We start from the raw sequence: 14164 nt of genomic DNA on the forward strand, positions 1-14164 counted from the left end.
AACCATAAAATTTAATATGGTTTTATTTGGGCAAACATGAAACAAGGCAAATATCAAATAAATTGAAAGCAACGCTTAAAGTCAAATAGGGAACGCCATAAAAAGAAAATCGTTACCAAGACAACAATCCAGATGGACAAGGGAGTATGTGTACATGTATACACATACACAGCGACTGTGAAACACAAAAAATACATCAATAGTAAATGAAGGCTTAACAAACCAAGGGAACGAAGAAAGAGAGGCACACCCACGGCGCTGTTGGGATTTATATAAAAACCGAATTAAAAGTATCATTAACAAAAACAAAGGTTATGCTTCGAAAACGTTTAATTATAAAATTGAATCCGATGAATGTAACAAAATTGTAAAATGCACAAATATTTCCAATTCGTCAGTTATCATATAATGTAAAGCACATACCGTATTTAACTTTAATCAGATAAACATCAAACAGATAACTCAAAATGCTCAATGCAGAACAAATATCTTAACAACTGGCACATAAATACTGATTCTGATACTGATACTAAGTGTAGACTTACAGTTATAGCATATGATAGTCACAAAGAGAATTGACAATTTAGAAAAACGGCATTTTTGTCTCGGAAACCATTAATCCTAAAAGTTAAATACATGCTCCATTAAAGCCTTATGAAACAACATGTCTATGTTGTTATGTTGCCCAAGCAATTGTCAGCAGTCTACGTACATCAGTAAGGGCTAGTGGAAGATCACTTCAATATCTTGCTTTGTATCTAAAACTCTGCTAGGTATCAATCTTGATAAGCGAGTCGAGCATGCCGAGGCAACAGCCACTTTTTCTCTTCTGCTAATCATAATTATTTACCTTGAATAATAAAACTATATCTACCAATGAAAACTCTGGGAAAAAAAAGAACAAAAATCAATGTCAAACAGAAAAAAACACTTCCGAAGAAAGCAGCTATCCGTACATCAGTTCACATGAAAAGTAGGGTACGTGTTAATGTATAAATGGTATATCATACTTATGGATTTAACATGACCCTGATAACGATTTTAATTATGTAAGTATATTGAAATATGTATCTATGACGGACTACTATTATTAATGCTTTTATTAGATAAATTATAAAGTGTCATATTGATATTGTGAAAGTCAGCTTTACAAAGGGCTTGTGATAGTTGATATAATGTAGCTTCGGAGGATTTAATTTCTACCCATATATTTAAAAGTCTTGTAACAAGTTCTTTTTGTGTAATGTTCTCCGGATCTCTGTCTCTTGTGTTATTCTCCTGATAAAGGATAGAATTCTTTAACCCTAACTTGCGAAATAATGGGAAAGGGTCATGACACACCTCTGTAGCGACAACCGTTATGTATTCGTGCGACTTATCCAAAGTACAAACTGGAAATGTGTACTTTTCACAGAAACACTGCTTGTTAACACGACAATCACAAAAGTCTTTTTTCAGTTGAAAAGAAACTAGACTACCATCGGAAAGTCGAAGAGTTCGGACTGCAAATAGAAAAGATGAAGTTAGGCGATAAAGACTAATAAAAGCTTCAGTTAAGCAGTCAGTCTACATATAGATACAAATATGATAAATTTGTTGACAACAAATATTGTTCCAAAGCATTGAATTTATAGTAAAGGACACACAAAGTGTTTTTTTGTTTTTTTTTTTTTTTTTTTTTATTTAACGTCGCACCGACACATGATAGGTCATATTGCGACTTTTCAGCTTTAATGGTGGAAGAAGACCCCAGGTGCCCCTCCATGCATTATTTCATCACGAGCGGCGAGCGGGCACCTGTGTAGAACATCCGACCTTCCGTAAGCCAACTGGATGGCTTCCTCACATGAAGAATTCAACGCCTCGAGTGAGGCTCGAACCCACATCGATGAGGGGCAAGTGATTTGAAGTCAGCGACCTTAACCACTCGGCCACGTAAGATGTAACACATATCTATGTAGTTACGAAATTCTTCAACTGACATTATCTCATAGCCATTTCATACATAGTAACGTTATAAATCAGTTATTGTTTCCAAAATGCACAATACGTACACTCTGATAGAAGCTTAAACGATAATATTAACATAGTTTTGTTCTTTAAGTAAAACACCTAAAGCAAATTAATATAGCTTCAAAAAAATTTAGGCATATTTTATTGTTTTAATCATTTTAAGCGATATACTAATGCTTACTCATCCCATCAAATTGTCCTGTATTTGCTGGTTGGGATAGTTCTGGTCTGACAACGAGTGGTTGCACAGCTGCTGAAAGTTCTGGCCTAACAGCATTGCCTGTCATTTGATTCAGATATTGTGATTTTTGAATGGTGTGGTCCTGGTGCCCAGCATCAGTTTCAACATCGGGGTCGTCGCACAAGATATTAACATTACTATATATACCTACAAGTGCAACGTAAATATTTTTTTATCAATATGGTTATGAATAAACGTTGCAAATGAAACGATTTACATCAAGAACGTCCAAAGGCCTAGTTTTTACACGAACTATACAATATATCAAATCCGTCAAGAAACATTTAGAACGTGTGACAATTACCTTATAATAATGTAATATTAACTGTGAAATAAAACGTGACAAAGAATAATCACTTTTGCCCCAAACATGACCTTAAACGGAAAGTCTCAAATGGGATGAATTCGGGTATAGGAATCATTCAGGTTTTTTTTCAACCATTTTTCTAAAGAAATCTGATACAGGCACAGCTGTAGACCACAACCGGAAAATAACCATTTATTCCGTTAAAGAAGCTGCACGGTAAAAATATTTCTGTGGTCCCTGACTGTCCTCATTACTAAAATAATTCCTACGTGACTTGAAGATGGCAAAAGATCCAATTTCCTTAAAAATTGTGATTTCAGCAATATTCAGTGACATGTTTGGAACAAAATAATAATTCTGTTTAAACAAAAACAAATAAAACAGTTCAGGAGATACAAATTCTTGTAGCAAACAAAGTATCTTTTTTCTATTATCAACAAATTTGAAAAAAATCCAAAAAGTGTAGTCTGAACCCCGTTCATATCATTTTTGTATGACAATTGAAATCACAAATCTGTGTGTCTCGTAATATGGTCATACAGCAGGGTATGTTTTCAAAGTACACAGATTTTTAAAAAAAAATCATATTAATAATGTGCTAATAACCGAATAGGCGTCGTCAACAGAGCTAACCTTTCAACAGCCTTTTAATACCATGTATTTATATTACAAAGATCAATAGTGTAATCTGTATATACGTCTACACATGACCAGAATATCGATAAGCCATTACAATACTGAACAGAAGTATACCCGGGCAAATAACCGAACAACACTGAAGGACACAAGAACAATGATTTTGCATCGGGTCAACTATTTGCAACCAAAGCAAGGAATGAACTATCTAAATGCAAAACAGCAACTACGGACAACAATTCTAATTTCGAATTTGAGTATACGAGTGGTGTATATTAAACATAATATATTATCTTTGGAATGCGATAAATAAGCAGAACTATACTATACCTTGTCTCGCTAGACTTCTGTTCCGTTTCAAAATTAACGTTGTAACAGTAACAATCAAAATAAGTGCAACTGATATCGTGACTATTGCTATCGTTTCGCCAGGTACTTTGTCTAAAATCGAGAAAGTATTATGCATGTTATATCCTGAGAAACATAAAAATGAACATTTCCATCTACAGTATGACTAGGCAAGCTGCTAAAGTGATTACAACATATGCACTGACAGCATATCCGGAAAAACAGCTACGTTTTTACATAAATGGCAGAACTTGCAATTAATAACTGGTCTGAGTTTTTTTTTCACAAACGACAAAAATCATGTACACTAATCTTTAAAAATGATCTAAATTACCTGTGTTTTCTCCTGTATGCGCTCTGACTTCTACAGCTTGTTCCCGTTTGCTTGTTTGTTTGTCTGGTAGGTTTTGTAGCTGGTTCGCCTTATCTTCAGAGGGTTCCAGTAGCCGTAAAGACTTTTTAGGACTACAGGGAAATAATGTATGTCTATAAGTATCTTCAAAACTGTAAAAGAAAAAAACTATAACTAAAAGCAAGCAATTATAATAATAATACTTAAAATTTTCAATTAATTGGTTTAATCATCGCTGTTGTTAGGAACATTTGCAGTGTTTTTTTTTTAATTCTTCTTTAGTAACAGGAAGTGTGTTTTTTCGGTACAAACAGAAAATTTATATATATTATAAATTAGATTCTGTTTTGTTCAAGAAAAAGGAAGTTTTGGCCTTATTTTTGAATCATGTATCCACGTAAATAAATTTAAAGCATTATCTTAAACGAGTATTAATCGATAAACATGCTTCTATCCGTACGATATTTAATTTTTGATTTAACCATATTTTATTACTTACAGACACATAAAATTACAATAATACAAAGGCAAATGGGTTGGGCAACAAGTTCTATCTACATTACATTAAGCCCTTCTCAGTACAATATTTAGTTACTAGAACTTTAATAAATAAGGAAGAACTTAATTATGCTCTGTATTTAATGATATTATAACCTATAAAAGAATCCCCGTACCCGTAAAGGCAGCTGCCGCATTTAGCATCTTGTACGCTGGAACAGAGTTCATCATATTCCCGGTTCATTTCTGTACAATTCATTCTGCATTTTATGCACTCCCCGACACCGTTTTCTGAGTATTTTCCATCTGGGCATGGTCTACATTGCAAACACTGCTCGTCACCATGGATACCCGTACGTCTTGTATACTGGCAATTTACAAAGGATAACTACATTTACTTGAAAAATTGTCATGGAGTGCCTACATAAGTTTATGTTAGTTAATTTATATACCCACTATCGTTTCGAAATAAGTTGTACTCAACGACCCCTATTACTTCGAAATAAATTGTACTCAACTACCAGAGAGTGACAACATCACAACGAAACAAAATCTAATTCATTATTTCTACACTAGTTATACATTCAATATAAACGTATTTCTGAGCGCTTTGCAAAATATAAACTAAACTATCCTTGGTAGCGAAATGAGGTCAGTCAAAATAATGTTTGCTTTTGATGTCTTTGATAGGGCGGTGAACCGAGTGGTAAATATATTACACTATACTATTGAAATGTCAACGGTTTTGTACTCTATTTCTTATTACCTAAAAGTATATACTATAAATTCTTACTGCTGCGGACGTATAAACCATAAAATCATGAAGGTAGACATATTACAAAATCTATGAATTGATAATGCCATTAAAACAGTGTTTCAATAGTATATACATTATATAACACAGACATATTTTGTCATGCAACATGGGTCATCCAATCAAAGGCGTAAAAATGAATATTACTTTTCTTTAATGAAATCAAAACCAGTCATTTTGAATGCCACATCAAACTTACAGAATGGCGAAAAATACAGTATGTTGTAGAAATAATCATTTTTATAATTGTGAAAGTTCTTCTCTTAGAAAATAGCAGTGGTAAGCGATCTGTTCTAAATACTTCATGGGTATTTAAATAAACCTTTAGCCTGCTGAGGCAGACGATTCTGCCTTTGCGACCAGTGCAGATCAAGATATTTTTTTACAGTTTAGCAGCAGGCTAAAGGTTAATAAGTTAACGCTGCTGTACAACAATAAAGTGGTAATTGCACTTAAATCTACTGAAAACGCGTGTTTATTAGAGTTTCACCTTTCAGAACAATCGGTACGATGTTACTTAATGTCTATTGTATTCTGCTAAGTAGAATTCAGCAACCCGTTTGACAGAACTACATGTATTTACATCAAAATCAGGATCAAGTTTTATTAACATTACTTGCAAAGAGTGATTTCAAGATCCTATATAACAAGTATTTTCAAATATGTATCGACTTCACGATTCAATAATAAACACACCCTTACACTTTCAACCCGATATATATTATCGTTAATTCTTTAGAGACAATTCTTTTGAAATGAGCCAAGATTAAAATTTAGATAAATGACCGTTTTATATCGTAATGTACTTAAAAGTCCTCTCTGATAACAAGAGATCACAGAGTGATCTTGGCGCCCACCAATGTGCCATTTTTGAGTGTTCCAAATTTCTCAAGGTCAAATTTCATTTCCATACACAACACTGTGCATGTGGTCCAAATTCGAAAGCTGTAGCTTGAGAAATGTGAAAGTAGGTCACTAGGTCAATCTTAAGGTCAAGGTTAATTTCGGTACACAAAACCATGCAAGTGGTCCAAATTTGAAGGCTGTAGCTTGAGAAATGTAAAAGTAGGTCACTAGGTCAAAATCAAGGTCAAATTCTATTTCTGAATACAAAACTAAGCATGTGGTCCAAATTTGAAGCCTGTATCTTCAAAAATGTGAAAATAGGTCACTAGGTCAATGTAAAGGTCAAAGTTCATTTCGGTACACAAAACTATGCATGTGGTCCAAATTTGAAGGCTATAGCTTGAGAAATGTAAAAGTAGGTCACTAGGTCAAATCAAGGTCAAATTTTATTACAGAATACAAAACTATGCATGTGGTCCAAATTTGAAGCCTGTACCTTAAAAATGTGAAAGTAGGTCACTAGGTCATAGTAAGGGTCAAAGTTCATTTCGGTACACAAAACTATGCATGTGGTCCAAATTTGAAGGATGTAGCTTGAGAAATGTAAAAGTAGGTCACTAGGTCAAAATCAAGGTCAAATTCTATTTTGGAATACAAAACTATGCATGTGGTCCAAATTTGAAGCCTGTACCTTCAAAAATGTGAAAGTAGGTCACTAGGTCAATGTCAAGGTCAAAGTTTTTTTTTGGTACACAAAACTATGCATGTGGTCCAAATTTGAAGGCTGTAGCTTGAGAAATGTGAAAGTAGGTCACTAGGTCAAAATCAATGTCAAATTTCATTTTGAAACACGGAACTATGCATATGGTCCAAATTTGACGTCTGTACCTTCAAAAATGTGAAAGTAGGTCACTAGGTCAAAATCAAGGTCAAAGTTTTTTCCAGTGCACAAAACTATGCATGTGGTCCAAATTTGAAGGATGTAGCTTGAGAAATGTGAAAGTAGGTCACTAGGTCAAAATCAAGGTCAACTCATGTCAAGGTTTATCTTGCCACTCAAAAATATACATGTTGTCCAAATTTGAAGGCTGTAGCTACAGAAATGTGAAAGTAGGTCACTATGTCAAAATCAAGGTCAACTCTTGTCAAGGTTCATCTTGCCACTCAAAAATATACATGTGGTCCAAATTTGAATGTTGTAGTTATTGACAAGAACATTTTAAAAGCTTTTCCCTATATAAGTCTATATGAACCATGTGACCACCGGGGCGGGGCCATTTTTGACCCTAGGGGGATAATTTGAACAAACTTGGTAGACAACCACTAGATGATGCTACATTACAAGTATCAAAGCCCTAGGCTTTGTGGTTTGGACAAGACGATTTTCAAAGTTTTTCCTTATATAAGTCTATGTAAACCATATGACCCCCAGGGCGGGGCCATAATTGACCCTAGGGGTATAATTTGAACAATCTTAGTTGAAGACCACTAGATGATGTCACATACAAAATATCAAAGCTCTAGGCCCTGTGGTTTTGGACAAGAGGTTATTCAAAGGTTTTCCCTATATAAGTCTATATAAACCATGTGACCCCCAGGGCGGGGCCATATTTGACCCTAGAGAAATAATTTGAATCATCTTGGTAGAGGACCACTAGATAATGCTTCAAACCCTAATATCAAAGCCCTAGGCTCTGTGGTTTTGGACAAGAAGGTTTTCAAAGCTTTTCCCTATATAAAGCTATGTAAAATATAGAAATAAACAAAGGGCCATAACTCACTCATAAATTGTTGAACCAGTCTGATTTTCAGGGGGACACAACTAGGGTACCAATACATCATTCTGACAAAGTTTGGTCAAAATCCCCCCAGTAGTTTCTGAGGAGATGCGATAACGAGAAATTGTGAACGGACGGACGGACGGACGGACGGAATGACGGACGGACGGACCACGGACGCAGAGTGATTTTAATAGATAAAAATCCAGTTTGACGATGCAACTTATTGAATACTTGTTAATTTATTTACCTTACCTAACGGTAACGGTAAAACACTCCTTAGTTGAAAAAAGCACAATATAAATTTGCTTTATATCTATTTGTTTCGGAAGATTGCTGCGTGTTAAAAAGCTTTATTATATTAAACTGCCTCGCCCATAAATTGAATTCTTAAACCATATTCTTTAACCTTATTAGTCGGGTGAGCATGTCTTTGTAAAATGTACTAAGAAACAAGTTAAATGATAATAAGTTTGCCTACAAGATTGTATGGATCTCAATCCTAAGATGAACCATTTAACGAAAATACAAAGAGACAATACTAGAAGCCTTATTTGGGCAGAGTACAATAATTAGCCATGATTAACACACGACTGAAACAAGTAAAATTTCTTGACAGAAATGTAAAAAAGTATTTCTCATATTAATTAATAAAACATTTATCACAAAGCTTTCTGGTCAATAGTCAAAACTATCCGTCGGACCATATTTTTTGACATTGATAAAACATTCAATCCATACTGTCTTCATAGTAAGTTCATCTTAACATTTTATTAAATAAAACATTAATGTATACTGTTGTTCAGACTTTTCAACCACAGTTTATATTCATAGTTATAAGATATTGTTTCATGGCATACATGCGCTGGCTACAGTCTCGTATGCATTATAATAATAAGCGTGACTGTAACCTAGCTACCAGTTGCGATATCAGTTAAAACAATAATATATATAAGGGATTAAAACTATGTAACATAAGTTTTCAATTATGTACTTCAATTCTGACCCAACTATGGGATGAAAATCTTTTTATTTTGTACAGTAAATAATTGCCATATTCAGTGAAAAAGCAACATGGAAAATAAAATCATGTTTGTATTAAACTAATAACTATATGGCATCAGATTATCACGGTAGAGGTAAAACAATTTGTTGAAAATGACATCGAGCTATTAACAAATATCCATCTCTACAAAATAACATGACGTTTATAGGGATGGTCACTGTCCCGTCGATAAGATTTCGGATTATAAATATCACATAATACGCACTGATATAGCTCATGCATTGTCAGTGAAACAATATGCAACTTATTTATGCATTAACAACATCTTAGGATTTATCCATATCACTCTCCTGTACAAACAGATTAACATGAAGATACTAAGCAATAATTGTTACGTAAGACTTACCGGTTCTGTAAAATTTCGAAACGTTCCTGGCGGACAGTCCGGACATATCACACATTCCTTTTTAAATTTATTCCATCTTACATTATCTGATGCGGAACATTTTATTTGAGTAACGGAAGAATGAACAAACTGTGTACTAAACAATATATTTGAATAAACGAATAAACACAAAATAAAATTTATTTCACCCATGCTGTTTTCAGCGCTAATTTGTTATGAACTGCAGACGAAGTCACACGATCATGCATGCATACGTCACGACAAGGATTGTCTGTTAACCAATAATGTTTACTCTAGCGTATCGTGTACTACTGTTTACATTAAACCGGTTAACCTTCAGAGTTATGAATGAAGTTAAAGATTAAAGGGTGATAATAAATCAGCAAAAATGAAAATATTTCGCCGGACATTTTGTTAACACGAGAGCTTGTGAAGTCATGTTTATTTTTAGCACCGTTCCAATGTCATTCAATGTCATCAATAATGTTCAGTCAGTGTCTGTTTGTAACTCTCGGTGAAGTAGTACTGGACTTATTTGAACAATGTATAGATTTCATTCAGCATCGATCCTGATATATCAATACCCTTTAATCTGATTGTTTAATTGAAATTATTTTGTGTATTACAAATATGTTTGCACGATGACGTCTTCTTAAATATCTGGTCGGTATGCGAGCTTTAGTACAAGAATTTGACCGGCACTATCATAATATTTTTAAACATATAGCAGATAAGATAATTGCAGTTGCAAACATCACAAATCATCATGTCTATAACCAGGGGTCCTCAAACTATGAAAATCACTTCTCCATCACTTCTATGGGCTCGAAACTTCCGGCTTAGGGTGTAATAAGGCAGCATTATAGCTCGTTGTGGAAGGTCGGCAGTTTTACTCAGGTAACCGTCTGTGCATGCGGTAATACCCTGAGGGCGGCCTAGGACGATCGGATTTCACACACCAAAGCATGAAACTCGCAATAATATTTATTGCTTTAATGGGAATTATAAAATCAAAAACAAATAAAGATTTATACGATTTTTTGCGACTGGTTACATCTACTGCAATGCTTGTAATATCATTAAAAACACAATATCATAAGAAACGAAATGATGGTACTCAGTCACAGGCAATGCAAATATTACTGTTAAAGTTCTTTTTTATATAATCGATAAAGATTGAATAATATCAATGCATAGTTATATCGTTATAGTGAATATACAAATCATAAAGTTTACTATTTATATCATGAAAATCAGCTTTGCATAGAGCTAAAGATAACTGTTTTAATGTAGTCTGAGTTGGTTTAACTTCTATCCATCTATTCAGTAAGTTTATCACAAGTTCTTTCTGTGAAATTTTCACTGGATCTCTGTCTCTAGAGTTATTTTCCTGATATATTATAGAATATTCTAAACCAAGATTGTAAAATAATGTACATGGATCATGACATATGCTAGCTGCAACGTCTAAAACATATTGGTCAGACTTTTCAATGCAAATATCTTCCAAAAAGTCATACGATTTACAATGACACTGTTTGTCAATTCTGCAGCGGCAAATGTCTTTATGCTTTTCATAACAGAAAACGTCTCTTGATCCACCAGAAAGTTGAATATAAACTGAAAAAGAATAAAAACAATGTTTAATACATTACTTTAGGCTGAATACAAACGTTTTCATTCTGTTTTTAAATTTTATGTTGGAGTAGCATGTTTACATTTTTTTGTCGAAGTTGATGGAAAAGATGGAACATTTTATGCGATTTCATCCGCTTGACGGGATTTAAGAATATATACATCGACGCATAATTGCTTGTACTTGTTTTAAGATTTATCTTATACTTACTCATCCCGTCTAAGTTGTTTGTTGAAGGCAGATGTGATAATTCTGCTCTTGGATGCGAAGGTTGATCCGGTTGTACAGAAGGCTGAAGCTCGGATCGCACAGCTGCTGGTTCGGTTTGGGGTATCGGGTTATGATGGATTGTCCCAGTTTCATCACTATGTGCAAAAGTGTCCATTTCAATATCATTGTCACAAGACAAGTGATTCACTATTGTGTATGTACTTGTACCTATAATATATGATTGAAAGAATGAAGTTAATGAAACATACATGACAAATATTGTCCTCAACTATATTATACTGGACTGTATCAGAAATTGATAACCCTCTTTTACCTAACACTACGAAACATTAAAATTTGCGTAATTTTTACAATTCTGTTAAAGATTTCCAAATCGAGTTCATGTACTTGTTTATTTGAAATAAGTTATCTATTTTTTATATTTTTACTCAAGTAGTACCTTGTGTATTTAAGTCATTTCCAACCATTCGTGTAGTTCTTCTAGTTCTGTTATGGATCTTAAATACTGCAAATCCCACCAAGGATGAAACAAGCAAGAATCCAGCTACCCCAGCAACTATCAGTTCTATTGTCAAGTTAGATATCTCCTTCGAATGATCTAAATAAAAAAATAATAAGAAATGCTAATCTAAATGCAGGTCTAAACGTACAAAAGAATATCGAACATAATTAATTATGTATCAGAATTTACACATTGTTTGCGAAATAACTGTCTATGATGGATGTGTGTCTGGTATAAGAGCTTTCTTACGAAATCTATTTGTTAATAACATTTAAAACTTATCTATAATTGGGCACAATATAACATAAAACGTAAAACAAAGATTTTATTTCGCGATGCAAAATTAGAGTTCACACCTTGTAAAGAACTCTTTAAAGACAGGCAAATCAGTAGTACCATTAATTCCATTGTCTGCATCCTCCTTCGAAGAACCTTCTACTTCGCTCTTACTGCCGGCTGGAGGTTTCAGATCTTCATTTGAGAGCTCTTGCGGTTTGCTCGAAGGTTTCTTCGGTGGTTTTAATATGCGCCTCTGCGGCTTCGGTGCGCAGGGAAACTGTGTGTTTCTGAACATGTCATAAAATCTGAAACATAAGTAATGATAGGATACAATAGATCTTTATGACACAAAGTGTTCTGCTGAAGTTAATAGTAATGTCAGTACTAAATTGTAAACTTTTTATCTTTCTACGATTTGTTTAGTAACTATAAATATAATAATGTCATCAAGCACTTACCCATTTAAACAACTACCACATTTTGCATCACGGACTTTAGTGCAGGGTTCAGCAAATTCTCTGTAAAGCTCTGTACAATTTACCACACATCTGGAACATTCGCCGTATCCGTTTCTGGAATACCTTCCCTCTGGACATGGTCTGCATCGTATACATCTTTCCGCACCATGTTTGCCTGTACGTCTTGTATACTGTAAGTGAAATATCACTTCTTATTAATGTACTCGATGAACTCTCGTAATCTGGCTGTGTTATTTGTCAAACTTCCTGAATAATTTGCACTAGTATTCTATTGTCTTGAAAAGTAAAATATGGTTTAAAGACTTAAGTATGATACGTATAGTATTTCAGTATCACAATGTCCATTAAAGATAAGACAGTATACGCAAGATTATAAAGTACATAAAAAGCAGCATCAGTATTATACACTTACCGCATGATAGTCAAAACTATTGACCGAGGTGCGAAAGTACCGAAGGTCAATAGTTTTGACTATCGACCGGAATGCCATTTATAAATGTTTTAATACATGACATAAGAAGCATGTTTTTTTTCTAATTTCTCTTCTACAGGTTTTGACTTAAGCCCAGGAAAATTTTGTGTTAAACTATAGACCGGTCAACAGCACAAACTAGTGACCGGCGATTTATTCAAGGAGCCAGGTTATAAAGCATATAATACACTACTGAGTTAGATGACTGTGGTATAATTCTATTGTACATTGTAAAATATTTATCTTATAAATTATAATAATTAGATATACACTGTTATATTGTTTACTTTATAAAAATATTGTCAGGCATTAGTTAACTGCTTCCAAGTCGAACACAGTCAAAGACATACGCCATATACAAATCTATGGCTCCGGAGATGGCAAATGCCTTATTATAAGTGAAGTGTCCATTTTGTAAGTAATTATTATATATCAATTACATTCAAATCATACCCTAAAGCATAGATCTAATATAACACAACAAAACATTGTTAATAACAACAAATGAACCAAACTATGGAACTTACCGGCTCTGTGAGTTTCTGAAAAAACCTGGATTGCAACTTGGACACTCAACACATTTCTGTTTGTTTTTATTCCATTTCAAATTTTTCAATGGTGAACACTGAGAATCACTTGCGGAAGAAATATGAAACAATGTTATGGAAATTATATAGATATAAAGAAAGAACAGTGAAATTTTATTTGCTAAAGTATGCATGTTTACTATTCATTCAATAATTTTGAAATAAACATTCACGTGTGATATATCTTGCATGCGTAATAATCTTATCCAATCACCACTCAGTGTTTGTGTGACGTAAAACAGTCGTATACGATATACTCAAAAGTACAAGGTTAAGGCTAACATTAAGTCATTTCTAAATTTAGTTACATTTTAACTGCACATGATACAGATCTATTTTACCTTCAGTGGCAAATTTATTACAACTCAGATTTTCTTCAATTTTTACGAGTACAATAAATGCCTTGACCAAATACCTGTTTCAGTTGAATGTTCAGAATGATAATTGTTTTATTCCACATACATTTGTAAATGCATCGATAAAACAATTTCCAAGTTGTTATTTACGTAACAAATAAACCTGCCCAATGTACCGGCTTTCGTATTATGACATTTTGATAATGGAATCTAGAAAAGCTTACAAATAGTTAGTAAGTATATCAACACTGTAAACAATGATAAACTAAATAACCTTCAATCTGTAAGAAAGAAAGATAACTCCAACGCAAATTACCGTGCAAGTGTATTGGAGTATACTTTTCCTGTCAGTCGATGCGCAATTTTATAACGTTATT

The 14164-nt window shown here is 33.7% G+C and overlaps 2 protein-coding genes across 3 annotated transcripts; both read right to left on the bottom strand.

Moving 5' to 3' along the window:
* Positions 1 to 312: 312 nt before the first annotated feature.
* LOC123556558 (uncharacterized) lies at positions 313 to 9729 on the bottom strand. Its single transcript, XM_045347347.2, has 6 exons — positions 9246 to 9729; positions 4572 to 4762; positions 3880 to 4049; positions 3528 to 3638; positions 2195 to 2401; positions 313 to 1502 (listed from the first exon to the last, which is right to left on the bottom strand). Exons 1-6 carry the CDS (start codon positions 9435 to 9437, stop codon positions 1072 to 1074), a joined length of 1302 nt encoding a protein of 433 aa, XP_045203282.2. The 5' UTR covers positions 9438 to 9729; the 3' UTR covers positions 313 to 1071.
* A 537-nt stretch (positions 9730 to 10266) lies between these two features.
* LOC123556252 (uncharacterized) lies at positions 10267 to 13607 on the bottom strand. 2 transcript variants are annotated; one of them, XM_053542831.1, is made up of 6 exons: positions 13372 to 13607; positions 12352 to 12542; positions 12011 to 12198; positions 11552 to 11710; positions 11092 to 11319; positions 10267 to 10865 (listed from the first exon to the last, which is right to left on the bottom strand). In XM_053542831.1, the coding sequence occupies exons 3-6, from the start codon at positions 12186 to 12188 to the stop codon at positions 10432 to 10434; spliced, it is 999 nt and encodes a 332-aa protein (XP_053398806.1). In that variant the 5' UTR covers positions 12189 to 12198; positions 12352 to 12542; positions 13372 to 13607; the 3' UTR covers positions 10267 to 10431. The 2 variants fall into 2 exon arrangements, with proteins under 2 accessions (XP_053398806.1, XP_045202784.2); XM_045346849.2 differs by lacking the exons at positions 12352 to 12542; positions 13372 to 13607 and having other exon boundaries at positions 11971 to 12153.
* Positions 13608 to 14164: the final 557 nt, after the last annotated feature.

The sequence above is a fragment of the Mercenaria mercenaria genome, chromosome 5 (genome assembly GCF_021730395.1).
Source record: "Mercenaria mercenaria strain notata chromosome 5, MADL_Memer_1, whole genome shotgun sequence".
In the NCBI taxonomy this organism is placed as follows: domain Eukaryota; kingdom Metazoa; phylum Mollusca; class Bivalvia; order Venerida; family Veneridae; genus Mercenaria; species Mercenaria mercenaria.

Excerpts from the sequence above, each read along its gene's own strand:
- LOC123556558 (XM_045347347.2), bottom strand. The coding sequence starts at position 9,437 with ATGGGTGAAATAAATTTTATTTTGTGTTTATTCGTTTATTCAAATATA. Across the intron at positions 2,402-3,527 it reads CAGAAGTCTAGCGAGACAAG|GTATATATAGTAATGTTAAT; the intron begins GTATAGTATAGT and ends TTGCACTTGTAG. Across the intron at positions 1,503-2,194 it reads AGGACAATTTGATGGGATGA|TCCGAACTCTTCGACTTTCC; the intron begins GTAAGCATTAGT and ends TTCTATTTGCAG.
- LOC123556252 (XM_053542831.1), bottom strand. The coding sequence starts at position 12,188 with ATGTTCAGAAACACACAGTTTCCCTGCGCACCGAAGCCGCAGAGGCGC. Across the intron at positions 11,711-12,010 it reads TGCAGACAATGGAATTAATG|ATCATTCGAAGGAGATATCT; the intron begins GTACTACTGATT and ends TTTTTTATTTAG. Across the intron at positions 10,866-11,091 it reads AAACAACTTAGACGGGATGA|TTTATATTCAACTTTCTGGT; the intron begins GTAAGTATAAGA and ends ATTCTTTTTCAG.